Here is a 14,767-nt window from a genome sequence, read left to right as displayed (position 1 = left end):
TTTATTACTCCTTGGCGTCTTAATGGAAAGATGGGGGAGGGAATGCGGCTGGGGAGGGAAGGCTAATTTGAACCTTAAACCTGGTTCAGCACCTAATTTTTTGCTGGCTGCCTTCTGAGCCTGCCTATAATGGTTGTTTCTGTCCCTATCCCTGTTTATCATCTATCCTATCTATCTATCTCTCCATCTGTCTATCCATCTATCCATCTATGTTCTAGGAGTCTGGCTCTTTCCTATCACTGTCCCTTATATATCTAGTTCCCTTTTCTTTATGTCCCTGTTTCTCAGTCTCTAGCGTCTTAGTGTGTCTCTCCAGTCAGTTTCTGTTTCTAGACTCTTATATTAACAATCTCTTCGTGATTCGGTTCCTGCCGTCTGTGGCCCCGGGCGTCTTAGCCTGGAGGGACAAGCTGTGACGTCGCTGGGGCTTTTTCTCGCTTTGAGGCTGGACCCAAACCTTTCTTTGGCGGAGAAAAAGACCCTAGAGGAGTGTTAGAGTCGGCCTTTGGCTGCGCAAGCGCGGTTCCTCGCGCTAGGGGGCTTTTCCCGGTGACGCACAGGAAGCCATGCCCATATACGGACCGTTTCTGCCCAGTGACGCGCCGGCGGTCAGGCCTATTCCGGGAATCCCCTCCCACGTTGCCCGGCTGACCCTGAGCACCGGGAAGAGGGGCTGGGATTTTCCCAGAGCAAGAAGTGGGGCGGCGGCCCAGCCCCGGCCCAGGCCCAGGCCAGGAAACCCCCCTCCCCTGCGGCAATAGGCGGGATGCAGAGCTGGGAAGCCAGAGCCTGTGGTATTACACGCGGTGTCCCAAGGACCAAACCTGGGACCCACAGCGCCAGGGAACCTGTTAGGTTCCGTGGCAAAGCTGGCCAGTCTGTCCTTCTCCTCCCCCGCCCCCAGCCTGGCGCCTTAACCCGTCTGCCAGGACCAACCCTGAAGCCAGCCTGGGACTGGGGGAAGGGAGGCGGGGCTCTCCAGTGCCCGGCCGGCCAGGAAGGGTGGTGATTGCCTCCAGTCTACACTCCTTCCCACACCCGCCTTAGTCCCAGGTGGTGGGTGGTGCCAGCTTCCCATGCCAGGGCGTCCAGGTCTGGTCATGCCCTGTCGGCTCCTCTGTGCCCCACCAGCGACAGGCGCCGCTGCAGCCTCGCCCACTCCCCCAGCCTGGGGCTCAGGCAGGGCAGGCCTAGCACCTGGGATGGGGGGAGGAAGGGAACCAAATAGACTAGACATACAGGCGGCTACCCATCTTCCCCAGGAGTCCTGCCCAAGGCCTAATAACCCTCCCCCTTCCCCCCAACCCTTGGACTCAGACAAGGGTCTGGCACTTGAAGGAAGGAGACGTGATCAGACAGTCAGGAAAGACACAGTTCAGAAAGAGTTGGAGGGCAATCTCTTCCCCCTGTTGCTGTGGGCTATTGGCCTGGTGAGAGTACTCAGTATCCTCATTCCACCAAGCCCTTGATCCTGGTCCCCTGATCTGCCCCCCTTCACAGGTACCACTCAGAGGAAGGTATGGTTTCAGAGAGATCTTACACTCCCCCAGGGAACAAACCTCCCTAAAATCCCTGCCTTGACTTCAGGAAAGTGATGGGGCAGGGTTACCATTTAGAAATGTAGCATCAGAGTTGGGGTAGGAGAGATCTTGAGAGGCTCTGTAAGCCTCTCTTTAAGTCCATTTACCTCTTCATCTAAAGGAACAACTTAAGACTCGAGCTGGTGCATTGTACATGTACTTACAGGCCAACAACAGCATCTCCTTGAGTTTCTCTCTCTTCCTTCTAGTGTACCAGAAACAGTGAGAGATAGGAAGGGTAAACTGCAAGGGGAAAGTGAGAGTGTGAGAGTGTGTGTGTGTGTGTGTGTGTGTGTGTGTGTGAGAGTGAGAGAGAGTGAGAGAGTGAGAGAGAGAGAGAGAGAGAGAGAGAGAGAGAGAGAGATTTTCTCAGGGAAAACAATGCTCTGGAGGCAAATTCTCCTCTCTTCTCTCTCCTGGTGAGGAAACTATCCCCTGAAATTCACACTTTCATTCCAGAGAAGACACCAAACTGATGGTCCCATCTGTCCAGGTCAAGCAGTTCTCTGTCTCACCGCACCCCCCTTGGCTTCTCTGCAACCCAAGTCTCACAAGATCACAACCATTCATCTCTCAGCTCTCTCTCCCCAAGCTCTGCCATTCTATGAAGCTCCTATACCAAAGCCAGTTTTCCCCGAGGCCCTCCTCTGCTGTGGGAATTTGAGGCAAGGCCACCCTCTGGTGGCAAAATGTAAGCGCTGCATAAATCAGGTGTTTGAAGGCCCTGCCCTTCTTTAGTCACGTGGGTTAGCTACCCACAGAGTCAGGATAGACAGAAAAGGATGACGGTACCTGATGGTAAACTCCCTTTTCCTCAGGCTCCTAGACATAGTTTCAGGCTCCCAGAAGTGCAACACAGCTTGTAGATTCAATTGTGTGCTAAGCTAAGGAACAGAAAATTAAGAGCCCAGATGCAAGAGAGACTCACAGTGCTACATTTGGTTTCCCATAGGTTTATTAGATATAGGCCCCTTCCTCCTCTCCCATACCTGCCCCCTCCATAAGGGGGAAAAGAGATTAAGAGGAGATTAGGGGCAAGGGCCACTACCCAAGAGGAGCAGAAGCCTCCTTCACCATATGGAGGTTTGCCACTGGAGCAAAGAAAGTGGCAACATTGCTTGCCTAGTTTTTCTTAGAGAAATACTCCTTGCTGCCTTCCACATTGGGCTTGATAGTGTCTTCTCCAGGCTTCCAGCCTGCAGGGCACACTGGGAGAGAGAAGAAAAGGAAACAAGTGGTAAGAGGGAGGAGACAGGTCTCCCAGCCTTTTGTCCAAAGCCAGGAGACCAGCTCAAGCCTCAATCCATAGGGTAGCCACCTTGGAAGTGGAAAACACACCCAAGGAAGAGTGGGGTAGGATAGGGAATACACAAGACTCACCTTCTCCGTGCTCGTCTGTGTACTGAAATGCTTGCACTAGTCGCAAAGCCTCATCCACTGATCGACCCACAGGCAGGTCATTGACAGTGATTTGCCTGACAAGGCCTTTAGCATCAATGATAAAGAGGCCCCTGAGTAAATGGAGAAGAGCTAGTATAAGACCCTGGAAGTCATCCAGGACTGGGCAACACCATGTTCAGTAGAAAGAAGACTAGATTTTAATTCCAAACCCATTCTTCTGCCACATCTGTAAGGGCTGAGACTTACTTTCTTTTGGGGGAAGTGTCTGGCTCCTAATATTCTATGTCCTCGATCACCTTCCCTCCCCAAGTCTGAATTCAGACTTAGTACTTGTATGACTTTATCTAAGTCCTTTCAACTCTCTCAGCCTCAGCTTTTGTTCCTGCAAAACAAGATTTGATAATATAGCCTCCAAGTTCTCTTCTAGTTCTAAAACCTTGCAACTCCCTGCTGTTTCTACGTAGTTCAAAGATTGTCTGTTTTCATGACTATAAAAGTGGGGGTGGCAAAAACTAAGAACCAGTCAGAATGGTGACTCCTAAATTGTTGATGATCAGGGACAGAGCAAGACATACTTACAGACGGTCCCCCAACCATACCTGTAGGCAATGCCTTCATCCTCCTTCAGTACCCCATAATCTCGAGCGAGGTTTCTGGTTACATCTGCCAGCAGGGGGATTTTCAAAGGACCCAGGCCACCCTGTTTTCGAGGGGTGTTGATCCTTTTTAGGGAGGTTGAGAAAGAAGTGTCCAAGTTACTTACCTCCATGGAGTCCCCTTCTCCCTAATCAGGGACTATCTTTCCTACTCTCCAAAGAAAGGAGCTATCTTCACAGCTCAGAGGCTCCTCCTCCCTTCTCCCCAAGGGCTTGAGCAACAGATTAGGGCTTCCCTAAGAGTCCTGAGTAAGTGATAAAGGGGTTGCAGGCAGGGCTGTCAAAGCCCAAACCTACCACACCCAGGAGGGAGTAGTAAGGCAGGAAGAGAAAGATGCTGTTCTCTATTTCTGAGGAAGATGGAACAGAAAGTACTGCCTAGTATGGTTGAAACAATCGACGAGTGGACATAAGGTATGAAGCCCTGAGTTCAAATGCCAGCTCTGGTACTTGGTGAATCAAAAGCCATTGCTCTTAACTTCTCTAAATCTGTTTTTTTTTCTTTTTCACATGATGGGAGCTGAAAGAAATGTCTTCCAAAGTCCCTTCCAATTCAAATTACTACAAAGGGACCCCAGCAACTCAGCTTTGGAAACCCTTTTGTTCCAATAAGTGTAGTTACAGGGCCACAGGATATTCCCTAGCAAAAGACAGGAGGTGCCAGCCAGTGACACTTCCAGTGGGAGAAGGTGGTAGAAGCACAAAGTCAGATAGGGCAGAGTTCCTTCTCCATCTTCCTTCTCCTAGCCAGAATCATACCAGGCCAGGTGAGTGAATTGGGAATCCACAGACACACCAAGGACTTCGCAGCCCAGCTGACGGAAATCAGAGACCCGATCACTGAAGGCGATGATCTCGGTAGGGCACACAAAAGTGAAGTCCAGTGGATAGAAAAATATGACCAGATACTTCCCTGGAGCGATAAGAATAAAAGGAGTGAGAAGCAGGTGCTGGGGCCCCTTCCCCTACCACTCTCCAGGTGATAGGATCATCTCCTCACACCCTGACTTCCCTCCTCCAGAGGGGAAGGGGCCAGTGTCTCTGACCTCTAAGGTTGTTATCTCTCACCTTTATAGTCAGACAGCTTCACCTCCTTGAAAGCCCCATCGACCACAGCAGTGGTATGGAAGTCAGGGGCCGGTTTTCCAATGTGAGCATTTCCAGAGGACATGACTGGAAAAAGTGATTTTCCCCTTAGGGTCAACCAGGGCACCTGATTCGCATTTCCCCGAGCTGTGCAACCCAGCACCACCTCCCTTCCCCCACTTCCCGAGGCCAGACTGGGCACGTGGGTCAGACAAAGATGGTCACATGCAGCCCCTATCCCTCCCTCCATGGGCTGAACACAAGAGACTTGGGCACACGGGCCAGACTAAGCTAGTCCCATAGGGAAAGGGGGCAATTCAGACCCAGCCCTCCTGCCTCCTCTGCACTGCTCCTACCCCACCAGGGAAACAGGTCTGGGCACCCAGGCACAGGCTGTAAGATCTTTCACCTCCTCCCAGGACCCTTAGTCAGGCTGAGTTAGGCCTCAAGAGCAGGAACAAAGAGACGTCTAGATTTCTCTCAAGGTTCAGTTTCCCTGCTGAGTAGGGGACAGGTGGAGGAGAATTCACCTGGGCTCTCAGTTCCTAATAGCCCACAAAGAACAAAGGCAGGGATGGGGGGGGCGGGGAGGAACGTTTCTTGCTCCATGCAGAGGGAAGGACCAGGACAGTAGCAGATTAGCATAGAACACAATCTGTCTGGATAAAGGGGAGTCACAGGCTGCCTCTATTGCTTCCCACTCCCCTAGCCTAGAACTGGCCCGGCCCAGAAGGACCTGCATCGCATTGTACCTTACCGCACCATGCCGCACTGCACCGTACTGTACCTGCAAGAAGGGCGGGCTCCGAGCCTACAAAGATAGCGCGTGTTACTAGACCGCAACAGTAGCAGTCTGGAAACCAAAAGCCGAATCCAAGAGGCCGCCGCCCGCGCCTTTTATCCGCGGCCTGTACCACCTAAAGCCAGACCGTGGGGGGGAGGGGGGGTAGAAGACGAGGAGGAGTTGGGAGGGACGTATGGGAACGAGCCTGGGGGAGGACGCGACACGCCTGGGCGGGCCTACTGATGCGTCGTGGGGGGTGTGGGGTGGGGGGCGAGAAACCTGAATATACCGAAGCTGAGGGGCGGGGGCCGCTGACCTCTTCCCTCCCCCTTGTCCACTCCTCTCGCCTGTCCCTCCTGATGAGCAGCTCGGATAACGGAGCGCAGGGAGAACCTTGGACCAGCGACTAACAGCGGTTCAGGGGGCTACTGAATAGAGAAGGAGGGGGCCGTGGATGACCAGACTGCCCCTGAGATTGCTCCTGCTCGGCCCCGAACCTGCCCAGGCCCAGACCATCACTATTTCGGAGAACAAGGCTCTGGGGATTCTTGGGAGACAGAACTGGGTAAAGAGTGAGATGCCTTCAACCCCCAGAGCCTCCAGACTTGATCTCCCCAGATGTTACACATCAATGAGCAGTAACTCAAGGAGTCTTCCATTGGTGGGGCGGGGCACGGGGAGCGTGCAGGTTTACTCAGAAGAAACTCAGAAGCACTCATATACAGTGCACTGGCCCTGAAATCGTACCCCTCTCCTTAGCAAAGATTTACAACCCCCCATCCCACGCACACGCACAAGTATACACATATCACCCCCCACAATGAAATCTGCCAGGATTTCTCCCCGGGTCCTATTACTCAATTCAACAGATATTGTTAAGACGCTTGGCATATTGGGAAGTATCCCAGTCAAGCCTGGAAATTTCAGATGGTAGAAGAAACCCTGTCAAGGTTCAGGCTCCCTGGCTGACTGATGTTTTCTTCCCCCAGAGCCAGGAGAATTGCCACTGGGTCCATGGGGCCCCTGGACCTGCCAGTGTCTCCTGGGAATTCAAGAGCGGAGGCAGGATGTGATGGGCGCATCTGCAGCACCTGTATTTCTGGACAGGGAGAGCCTCCTGCAGCACCAGCCCTGCAGTTATAACAACTGTCCTAGCAGCTCACCAGGCCAGTGCAACCGGAGGGTTTGAGGACACAGAGTGAGCATGGCCAAAAGCAAACTCCAGAACCCAGAGAAGGAGAAAGGAAGATAGAAAACTCAAGGAGACTTGAGGCCCTGTGTGTGTACATTACCATCCCAGCTGGGTTTGGGGTAAGGAAGAGAGAAGCATCTGAACTTGGGAAAGGGGTATCCTGAGAGGGAGGGGCCCTAGAGCTGGGGATTCCTGGGATGATATCACCCTTGTCTATCTGCAGCATGTGGGGTGCAGGTTTTCCCCTGAGGCCTACCCTACCCTGAATACTTTGAAGATCAGAATGTAATCATCTCTATTATTGCTGTTGTTATTAAAGATAATTTTAAACCTTGCGGTAAAGCCACTCCAGCAGGTCCAGGAAGATGCATAGCCACACCTACTACATGCCACAGCTCAAGGAAGAATCAACTGGAGGGAAGCCTACCAGCTTGGGCCTCAGGAGGCAGATCCTAGTTCTATGGGGGCAGGGCCTACTCTACTAAGAGAGGCCCTTAGTGCTCGGAGACAGCAGAAGTGGAAAAGATCATGTTTGCTGAGATGGCCTCATCCTAGTGGTGCTACCTTAGATTTTTCCTTATTTCCTAGTAAGGCCTTCAAATAGTAGTTCTTACTGCTGCTATTTTTCTGGAGGCCTGGACAGAAATGTTTGATCCGATGAAAAGAATACTAGTCTATTGTTACTGAGTCATTTCAATTGGGTCCAACTCTTGGTGACTCCATTTGGGGTTTTTTTGGCAAAGATACTGGAGTGCTTTTCCATTTCCTTCTCTTGCTCATTTTACAGATGAGGAAATTGAAGCAAACAGAGTTAAGTGACTTGCCCAGGATCACACAGCTAGAAAGTGTCTGAGGCCAGATTTGAACTCACAAAGATGAGTTCCTGACTCTATCCATGCACTTTATCCACTCCATTTGGACACCTAGCTGCCTCCCAGAATGAGCCAAAAGAACTGGTTTAGAATCCTAGCCATATTTAATAGCTTTGTGACACTGGGCAAGTTCTTTCCCTTTTCTGGTTCTCAATTTCCCCCTCCTGTAAAATGAGAAGCTTGGACTAGATCAATCCAATGAATGATTAGTCAATCAGTAAACATTTATTAGGGAGAAGCAGAAAATACAAACAAAAATGGAAGTCCCTGTCCTCAAGAATCTTATAGTCTATGGGGGGGAGTGTGTTTAACACATATGTATGTATGTAATACACATATAGCATATGTGTATATATACGTATGTATATAAAAAGTTAATGCAAGATTAATTCGTTGGAGAGAGGGTAGAAAGCACTAACAGAGTTAGGGAATCTGGCAGGATCTCATGTAGGAGAAGGTGTTTGGGCTGACTTGTGAAGCTAAAGATTCTAAGAAGTAAAGGTGAGGAAGGACCGCATTTCAGGGCTGTGTAAACTCAGGGGAGATAGGATAGGTCATGTGTGAGGGACAGAAGAAAGTAAGCCAGTTTGGATGGCTGTCCACAAAGTATAAAAAGCTTGGAAAGGTAGATGTCAGGTTGTGAAGGGCTTTAAATTGCAAAGGAGTTTGTATTTTGTAACTGAAACAATAGAGAGCCTCTGGAACTCTTTAAACAGGGCTGTGTCTTGGTGTGTGTTAAACAGGCAAATGACTTCTTGGAAACAGAGATCTTCAGTTAGTCAGTAGTCAGTCAAAAAGCATTGCAGATAGATAACTGGTGGATGATGATCAAAGGGAGGGAGCATCATGCTTAAGAGGAGAGATTGGATCGGATGGGTTTTGAGCTCCCTCCCAGTTCCTGAAATTCTAGGACGCACGGCTAGGTGGCGCTCTTGCTGATGAACTACAAGTCCCAGAAAGCTACGAGGACGAACAGCAAGTTCAGGATTGGCTTGGAGGTTTCCGGGGGCGGGAAGCCCGCCTGGATCCGCGCATTTGCGGGATCTCCCAGCCAGTGTCCAAGACCGCTTGGCTTGCTGCGAGCATGGATCTGGGGGAGTTTGAGCGGGACAACACAGGCAGCTGCCGTCTGAGCTCGCCGGTGCCGGAGCTGTGCCGCACCGAGGCCTGCTGCCTGGGCATTGATGAGGCCGGCCGGGGGCCTGTTCTGGGTGGGAGTGGGTGCCAGCGTGCTGGGGGAGGAGGAGAGTGGGGGTGGGGTTGCCCGGGGGTGAGGGTGGCCTTCGGGCTAGGGGGTATTGTTGCACCAGGGCTGTGGGGTGTATCGGTTGTAGGAGGGGTGGGCTCCGAGCCGGGGGCGGTTTGCTGAGGGGTTGGGGGTTGCCCCAAGGTGGGCACTTCTTAGGGGTGGCAAATTGCCTGGCGGTGGGCCCTGGTTGTTGAGCAGTTGGACCAAAGGATTGCTTCGGGGTTGGGCCGTGGTTGGAGAGTAGGTTCTGGGCTGTGGGAGTCAAGATCCGGGGTCTGGAGGCATCTGACTCTACCTGTCCCCTTTTGCCAGGCCCTATGGTCTACGGCATCTGCTTTTGCCCCTTGTCCAAAGTGGGCGCCCTGGAGGCTCTGAAGGTGGCAGGTGAGTGCTGCACGGATGGCTTTCCAGGGGCTGTGGGGTGAGGGGGTGAAAGGTGGGGAAGGATTGTGCCCCTGTGACTAAGCCTCTCCTCCTTGCACTTCTCCCTTTTCCACACTGCCAGACTCAAAGACCCTGTCGGAGGCGGAGAGAGAGAGACTCTTTGGGAAACTAGATCAGGCCCGGACCTTTGTGGGCTGGGCCTTGGACATTCTGTCCCCGAACCTCATCTCCACCAGCATGCAGAGGCGGTGAGAGGCTGTTTGTGGGTGGGCAGCAAATTGACTCCTGTGCCACTCAATGTGAGTAGGGGCAAGAACACTAGATTTCAGGGCACAGGATCTCAGAGCTGGAAAGGGATCTCGGGGATCATCTTCTAGCCCAATACATACCTCACCCAACATCCCCCTCCATGGAGTGGTCACCCATCCTTTGCTTGCCGGCTTCAAGTAGGGTAAAACTTACTCAACCCTGGCTGAGGAAACCCATTTCCCTTTTGTATAGCTCTAATTGTTAGAAGGTGCTTCCTTAGATTGACTACACAATTAAGGATTATTGGTTCAGAGCTGAAAGGGATCATAGAGGCCATCAACTTCCTTCATTTTACAGATGAAAAAGCATTTTTTCTGTGTGAAGGCAATGGAAGTTAAGTGACTTGCCTAGGGTCATGCAACTAGTTTCAGAGCTGGGATTTGAACTCAAGTCCTCTTGACTCCAGGACTGGCACTCTATCTACTCTGCCACCTAGCTGCCTCCAGACAAAGCACAGAGAGGTTAAATGCCCATGTGTGCATGGTCACATAGGTGTGAAGTTTTATTTCGTTAAATATTTCTCAATTACATGTAAATTTTTTTTAACATTTTTTTAAATTTTGAGTTCCAAATTCTCTCCCTCCCTAATCCTTGAGAAGGCAAGCAATTTGATAGAGATATGTTATATGTTGATATTGTATATATGTATAATATATGTATATATATGTAGGTTAGCTATGAAGTTTCTGAGATGACATTTGTACCCAGTTTTTCCTGACTGAGAAAAGTCCTCTGTCTACTCCAAAGTGGCTCACTCTCATCTCATTTAGTCCTTCTTCCTCTATAGCCTTCGAAATATAGTAAGGTCTCCAAAAGACCTGAGTTTGAATCATAGGGTCATAGATTTAGAGCTGGAAGAGACCTCAGAGGCCTCCTCATCTTACAAATAAGTGAAATAGCACTCAGGGAACTCTTAACTTCTTGCTTGTAAATGTCAGAGCCAGGATTGAAAAACCCAGATCTTCTTGCTTTTCAATTTCAGTACTCTCTTCACTCCACAATATTGCTTCCCATCTTCCCCCACTTACTAGCTATGTGACTTTGAACAAGTTCCTTTCCCCTTTCTGGGCCTCAGTTTCTCCCACTATTAAAAGAGTGAGATAATTGGCTGATGTCTAAAGTCCTTTCCAGCTATAAATCCAGTGAGGTTTCAAGACTCAGCCTTAGAAAGGCAAAGTCATATCAGGCTCACGTTAGGCGGTGGGAATCCTTAAAATAAGTATCCTTAACAAGGATATGTAATTGCCCCTCAATAAGAGCAGGGGCCCTGTAGGGTCTGAGCACATCCATGTGTTGTTTCCTTGTAGGGCCAAGTATAACCTGAACTCCCTTTCTCATGACACTGCCATGGCCTTGGTGCAGCTGGCTCTGGACCAGGGTGTGAGGGTCACTCAGGTCAGTGGCACCTATCAGGGTAGGGGAAATTGGGCCATTCAGAGTTGGGCTTTCCCAACTCTGACACTCATCCTCTGGTTTCTGCAGGTATTTGTGGACACAGTGGGGCCAGCTGATAAGTACCAGCAAAAACTTCAGGAGAGGTTTCCAGAGATAGAGGTGACTGTTCGACCCAAGGCTGACTCCCTCTTCCCTGTTGTCAGCGCTGCTAGCATTTGTGCCAAGGTCAGTCCCCCTCCCACCCTGTTGTCCAGACTCTTCAGACCCAGATAAGTGTCTACTACATATCCACAAGAGAGTTGTGTCAACCTGCCTGTGGCCCCATATCCACCTTTGCCTAGCCTACCCCTCCAGGTTGCTCGGGACCGTGTCGTGAAGAGGTGGAAGTTTCTGGAAGACCTTGGGGACTTGAAAATGGATTATGGGTCTGGCTATCCTAATGGTGAGTGTTCCAGTCAAACCAATGGCCTTCCCCCCTCCCTCCCTCCCACCCTTAGCCTTCCCTTGTGAAGCCAAGATTGGATTAGAGGGGACCACCCTGCAATATGACCACAAGGGGGCATGAGACAAAGTCTGAGAACTCCATGCTAAAGATGGAAATAAACATGGTGATCATATCATCCATCCAATGCCATCATTTTATAGATAAGAAAACCAAGTCCCAGAGAGATTAAGGGACTTTTCCAAAATCACCCAGAAAATAAATGGGGGTACTGAGATTGGAGCCCAGAGATTCGCTGATTCCCAAACCAGTGCTCAGCTCTATTCAACCAACATTTATTAAGCAATTAAACTGTGTTCTTTGTACCATGCTAGGTGTCAGAGAGACAAAGACAAAAATGAAATGTTTCTTTTTCTTTCCCTCAAGTTTACATGGGGAGGGTGAAATGTGAGATCAGGAAAGAATTCCTGTAGGGGCTTTCAAGGAAGCTAGAGAGTGAACCTGTGGCTCAAGGCCACATATAGCCCTCTACGTCCTCAAGTACAGCCCTTTGACTGAATCCAAACTGTGAAATGGCTCTAAATGGCAATCTTTATATATTACCCTAGAGTCATTAGAGAGCCACCAAGAGCTTTTTGACGATTGTTTGGAAGGTGGATTGGAGAAGGTAGAGGTTGAAAACCAAGGGACCAGTTAGAAGGCTATTCCCTTAGTTCATGGGAAACGTAATGAGGGCGGTGGCCATGTGACTAGAGAAGAGATGAGACAGGTGTAGGAGATATTGTAGAGACAGGATCAACAGAAGTACTGATAATTAGAGGTGGGGGGCGGGAGAAAGGGAAGAGAGCTGAGGAAGGCTGATGCTGTCAATCAGAGCTAGTGGAAGGATGGCAGGTTCCCCCTTCAGAAACTTAAAAAAACAAAGTTTTAGTGGGGGAGATGATGAATTCTTTGTGGACACGTGGCGGGCAGAGGTATGGCTGGTGATGATGGAGTTCACCAGCCAGCAGTTGGTGATATAAAACAGGAGGGAGATTAGGACTGAATATATAGCTAACATCCATAAATTGCAACATACTTTACAAATATTATTGCATTTAATCTTTTCAACAACCTTGAGAGATAGGTGCTATTATATTCATCCCCATTTTACATATGAGGAAACTGAGGCATAGAGAGAAGCTAAGGGATTTGCCCAAGGTCATATTACTAGTCTGTATCTGAGGCGGATTTGAACATGGGTCTTCCTGTCTCCAGGCCCAGATTTGGGAGTTAGGTGAAAGATGAAAATTGGGAATGATTGATGCTAATTGAACCCCTGGGGACTGATAAGACTCACAAAAAAATAGAGAAGAGGGACAGAACCTTGCAGGGTCATCACCCTAGCCTCCTCACTGTCAATTCCCCTACCTGTTCACTTAGTTTTCAAATCTTGTCTCTTCCTCCACACTATCTCTTCTCTCTACTTCCTTGTCTCCACTGCCTCCCAAAGCCCGTTAGTCCAGGCCTTCATCAGCTTTCATCTGAACTGTTCCATCACTAGCAGTAGGCTTCTCATGCTGTCCCTGCCTCATGTCCCCCCTCTCCAATCCATCCCTTATACTGCTATCAAACAGATTTTCTTAAAGTACAAATCTGACCACGTCACTCTCCTACCTATTAAACTCCAGTGGCTCCCTATTACTTCCAGAATCAACTATGAACTCCTCTGCTTGACATTCCGAGCTTTTTACAGGCCTATTCTCTCCTGTCCTTTCTTTTTACAAGTGTCTCCTCTCTGTACACACTTTGGTGCAGGCAGACCGACTCTTTTTGCTGTTTCTTCTGCCCAGCACTCTGTATTCAGCCTTCCTTCATTTTCTCTGGCTGCCCCTCGCTTCTGTAATACATTCCTTCAGCCTTCATCTGTCAGAATCCCAGTCCCTCCTTTCGTTCAAGGCTCAGCTCAGATGCTGAGACCTTGGGATCAGACACCAGATGGTTATCCAGTCAAGAAGCCTGAAGAATAGTTAGAAAGGGAACCTGGAAAGAGCAGAATTGAGGGGGTGGAGTATCTCCAGGAGCAGGTATGGTTGACCATCCACTCTACTGTGAGTCCCAAGTTCTAGAGTCAGCATAGATCCTAGAAACCATCTAGTCCAAGGCCCTTCTACATAGAAAGGAATTGCCCTAGGCAGAGGTGGGAGTTTGCCCAGGCTCACATACTGAGCTGGTGGCATACCTGAGAATACCAATTGGCTCATGCAACACCTCTTTTCTCAGCAATGAAACCACAGATGAGGGAATTGAAGCACAGTGGAAGGCATAGAGTGGGACTTAGGGTATGTGTCAATGAACCCCAGAATCTTGGGCCTCCACATCCCATCCCAAGGTCTGTTCCACTTGGTTCTAACTTGTCTAACCATGACCCTTCATTTGTGACCCTCCTTCTTCTCCAGACCCCAAGACCAAGGAGTGGTTGTCCCAGTGCTTGGACCCTATCTTTGGCTTTCCCCAGTTCGTCCGCTTTAGCTGGAGCACTGCTCAGCTCATCTTGGATGGCCGTGCTGTGCCCGTGCGCTGGTGGGTGACCCTGAGCCCACCTTAGGGGGAGGAACAAAGGGACCATCTGGCAATAAGCTGACCTTAGCATTCACCTGCTCCTGGGGAAAATCTCAGTCCTGGGGCTTTGGCCTTGGAGACAGACAGAGCAAGTGGCAAGAGACCATTTGGGACCAGGAATTGGTGGAGGGTTGGGGAGAAGGCTCGGGTGAGAGTGGTGGGAATCACTCTGGTTGTACATCTTAACCATGGCACATTCCTCCCCCATGCAGGGAGGACTCGGAGGAAGAGGCGGCAGGCCCACCAGCTGCTGGCAGGGGTTCTGGCACCCCCTCCCTTTTGTCCTATTTTGCCCGTACACAAGCTTACACAGAACGACAGTCTCACAGGTTCTTCCATGAAAGGGGGTTGGAGACAGTTGCTGACCTATAGAAATTGTTGAGGATGTTGATAGAAGGCTGTGGCAGGTCTGGTAGGGATGGGGAGGATTATTACTTTGTGTTTCTCCCTTCTCCCCTTCCTGTTAAATTTGTAATAAAATCTCAGGAACAGCAGTGAGGTATCTGTCTTTGTCTGGATTCAGGGGGTGGATGGATGGAGTGGGTAGGGAAGGATACTTGAGCCTGGCTACACAGCATGTGAGATTATAGCCCACTCAAACCTTGGTGGAGCCTCCATGATTTTGGCAGCCCTTTTACATTGTCCCCAACAAGGAATCTGAGGCTGGATTTGAACTCAGTGACTCCAGCTCCAGTACTCTATCCACTGGATGGTATTCTTAGATGGGAAACAGCAGTGCAAAGGCATGCACATGAGGATAAGTCACTGTCACTGAATCCTAAAGTATGTGAAGGAGAGTAAAGGGTTAAGTGTAAG

General features: G+C 50.0%; 3 protein-coding genes across 6 annotated transcripts; 2 read left to right on the top strand and 1 right to left on the bottom strand.

Moving 5' to 3' along the window:
• Window positions 1–2,517: 2,517 nt before the first annotated feature.
• PRDX2 (peroxiredoxin 2) lies at window positions 2,518–5,889 on the bottom strand. Of its 2 annotated transcripts, none has more exons than XM_072602223.1 (6): window positions 5,511–5,889; window positions 4,706–4,810; window positions 4,397–4,550; window positions 3,581–3,703; window positions 2,961–3,091; window positions 2,518–2,788 (listed from the first exon to the last, which is right to left on the bottom strand). In XM_072602223.1, the coding sequence occupies exons 2-6, from the start codon at window positions 4,806–4,808 to the stop codon at window positions 2,703–2,705; spliced, it is 597 nt and encodes a 198-aa protein (XP_072458324.1). In that variant the 5' UTR covers window positions 4,809–4,810; window positions 5,511–5,889; the 3' UTR covers window positions 2,518–2,702. The 2 variants fall into 2 exon arrangements, with proteins under 2 accessions (XP_072458324.1, XP_072458325.1); XM_072602224.1 differs by having other exon boundaries at window positions 5,476–5,618.
• Window positions 5,487–6,750, top strand: THSD8 (thrombospondin type 1 domain containing 8). Its single transcript, XM_072606543.1, has 3 exons — window positions 5,487–5,506; window positions 5,939–6,072; window positions 6,497–6,750. Exons 1-3 carry the CDS (start codon window positions 5,487–5,489, stop codon window positions 6,694–6,696), a joined length of 354 nt encoding a protein of 117 aa, XP_072462644.1. The 3' UTR covers window positions 6,697–6,750.
• Window positions 6,737–14,445, top strand: RNASEH2A (ribonuclease H2 subunit A). Of its 3 annotated transcripts, none has more exons than XM_072602221.1 (9): window positions 6,737–6,818; window positions 9,133–9,204; window positions 9,326–9,452; window positions 10,821–10,908; window positions 10,996–11,133; window positions 11,263–11,350; window positions 13,613–13,671; window positions 13,789–13,912; window positions 14,164–14,445. In XM_072602221.1, the coding sequence occupies exons 2-9, from the start codon at window positions 9,138–9,140 to the stop codon at window positions 14,331–14,333; spliced, it is 861 nt and encodes a 286-aa protein (XP_072458322.1). In that variant the 5' UTR covers window positions 6,737–6,818; window positions 9,133–9,137; the 3' UTR covers window positions 14,334–14,445. The 3 variants fall into 3 exon arrangements, with proteins under 3 accessions (XP_072458322.1, XP_072458323.1, XP_072458321.1); XM_072602222.1 differs by lacking the exon at window positions 6,737–6,818 and adding an exon at window positions 8,530–8,782; XM_072602220.1 differs by lacking the exons at window positions 6,737–6,818; window positions 13,613–13,671 and adding an exon at window positions 8,552–8,782.
• The last annotated feature ends 322 nt before the right edge of the window (window positions 14,446–14,767 follow it).

Source organism: Notamacropus eugenii, chromosome 4 (assembly GCF_028372415.1).
Source record: "Notamacropus eugenii isolate mMacEug1 chromosome 4, mMacEug1.pri_v2, whole genome shotgun sequence".
Classification (NCBI taxonomy): domain Eukaryota; kingdom Metazoa; phylum Chordata; class Mammalia; order Diprotodontia; family Macropodidae; genus Notamacropus; species Notamacropus eugenii.
Note: the sequence above shows the minus strand (reverse complement) of the source record. Positions and strands in the feature narration are given on the sequence as shown.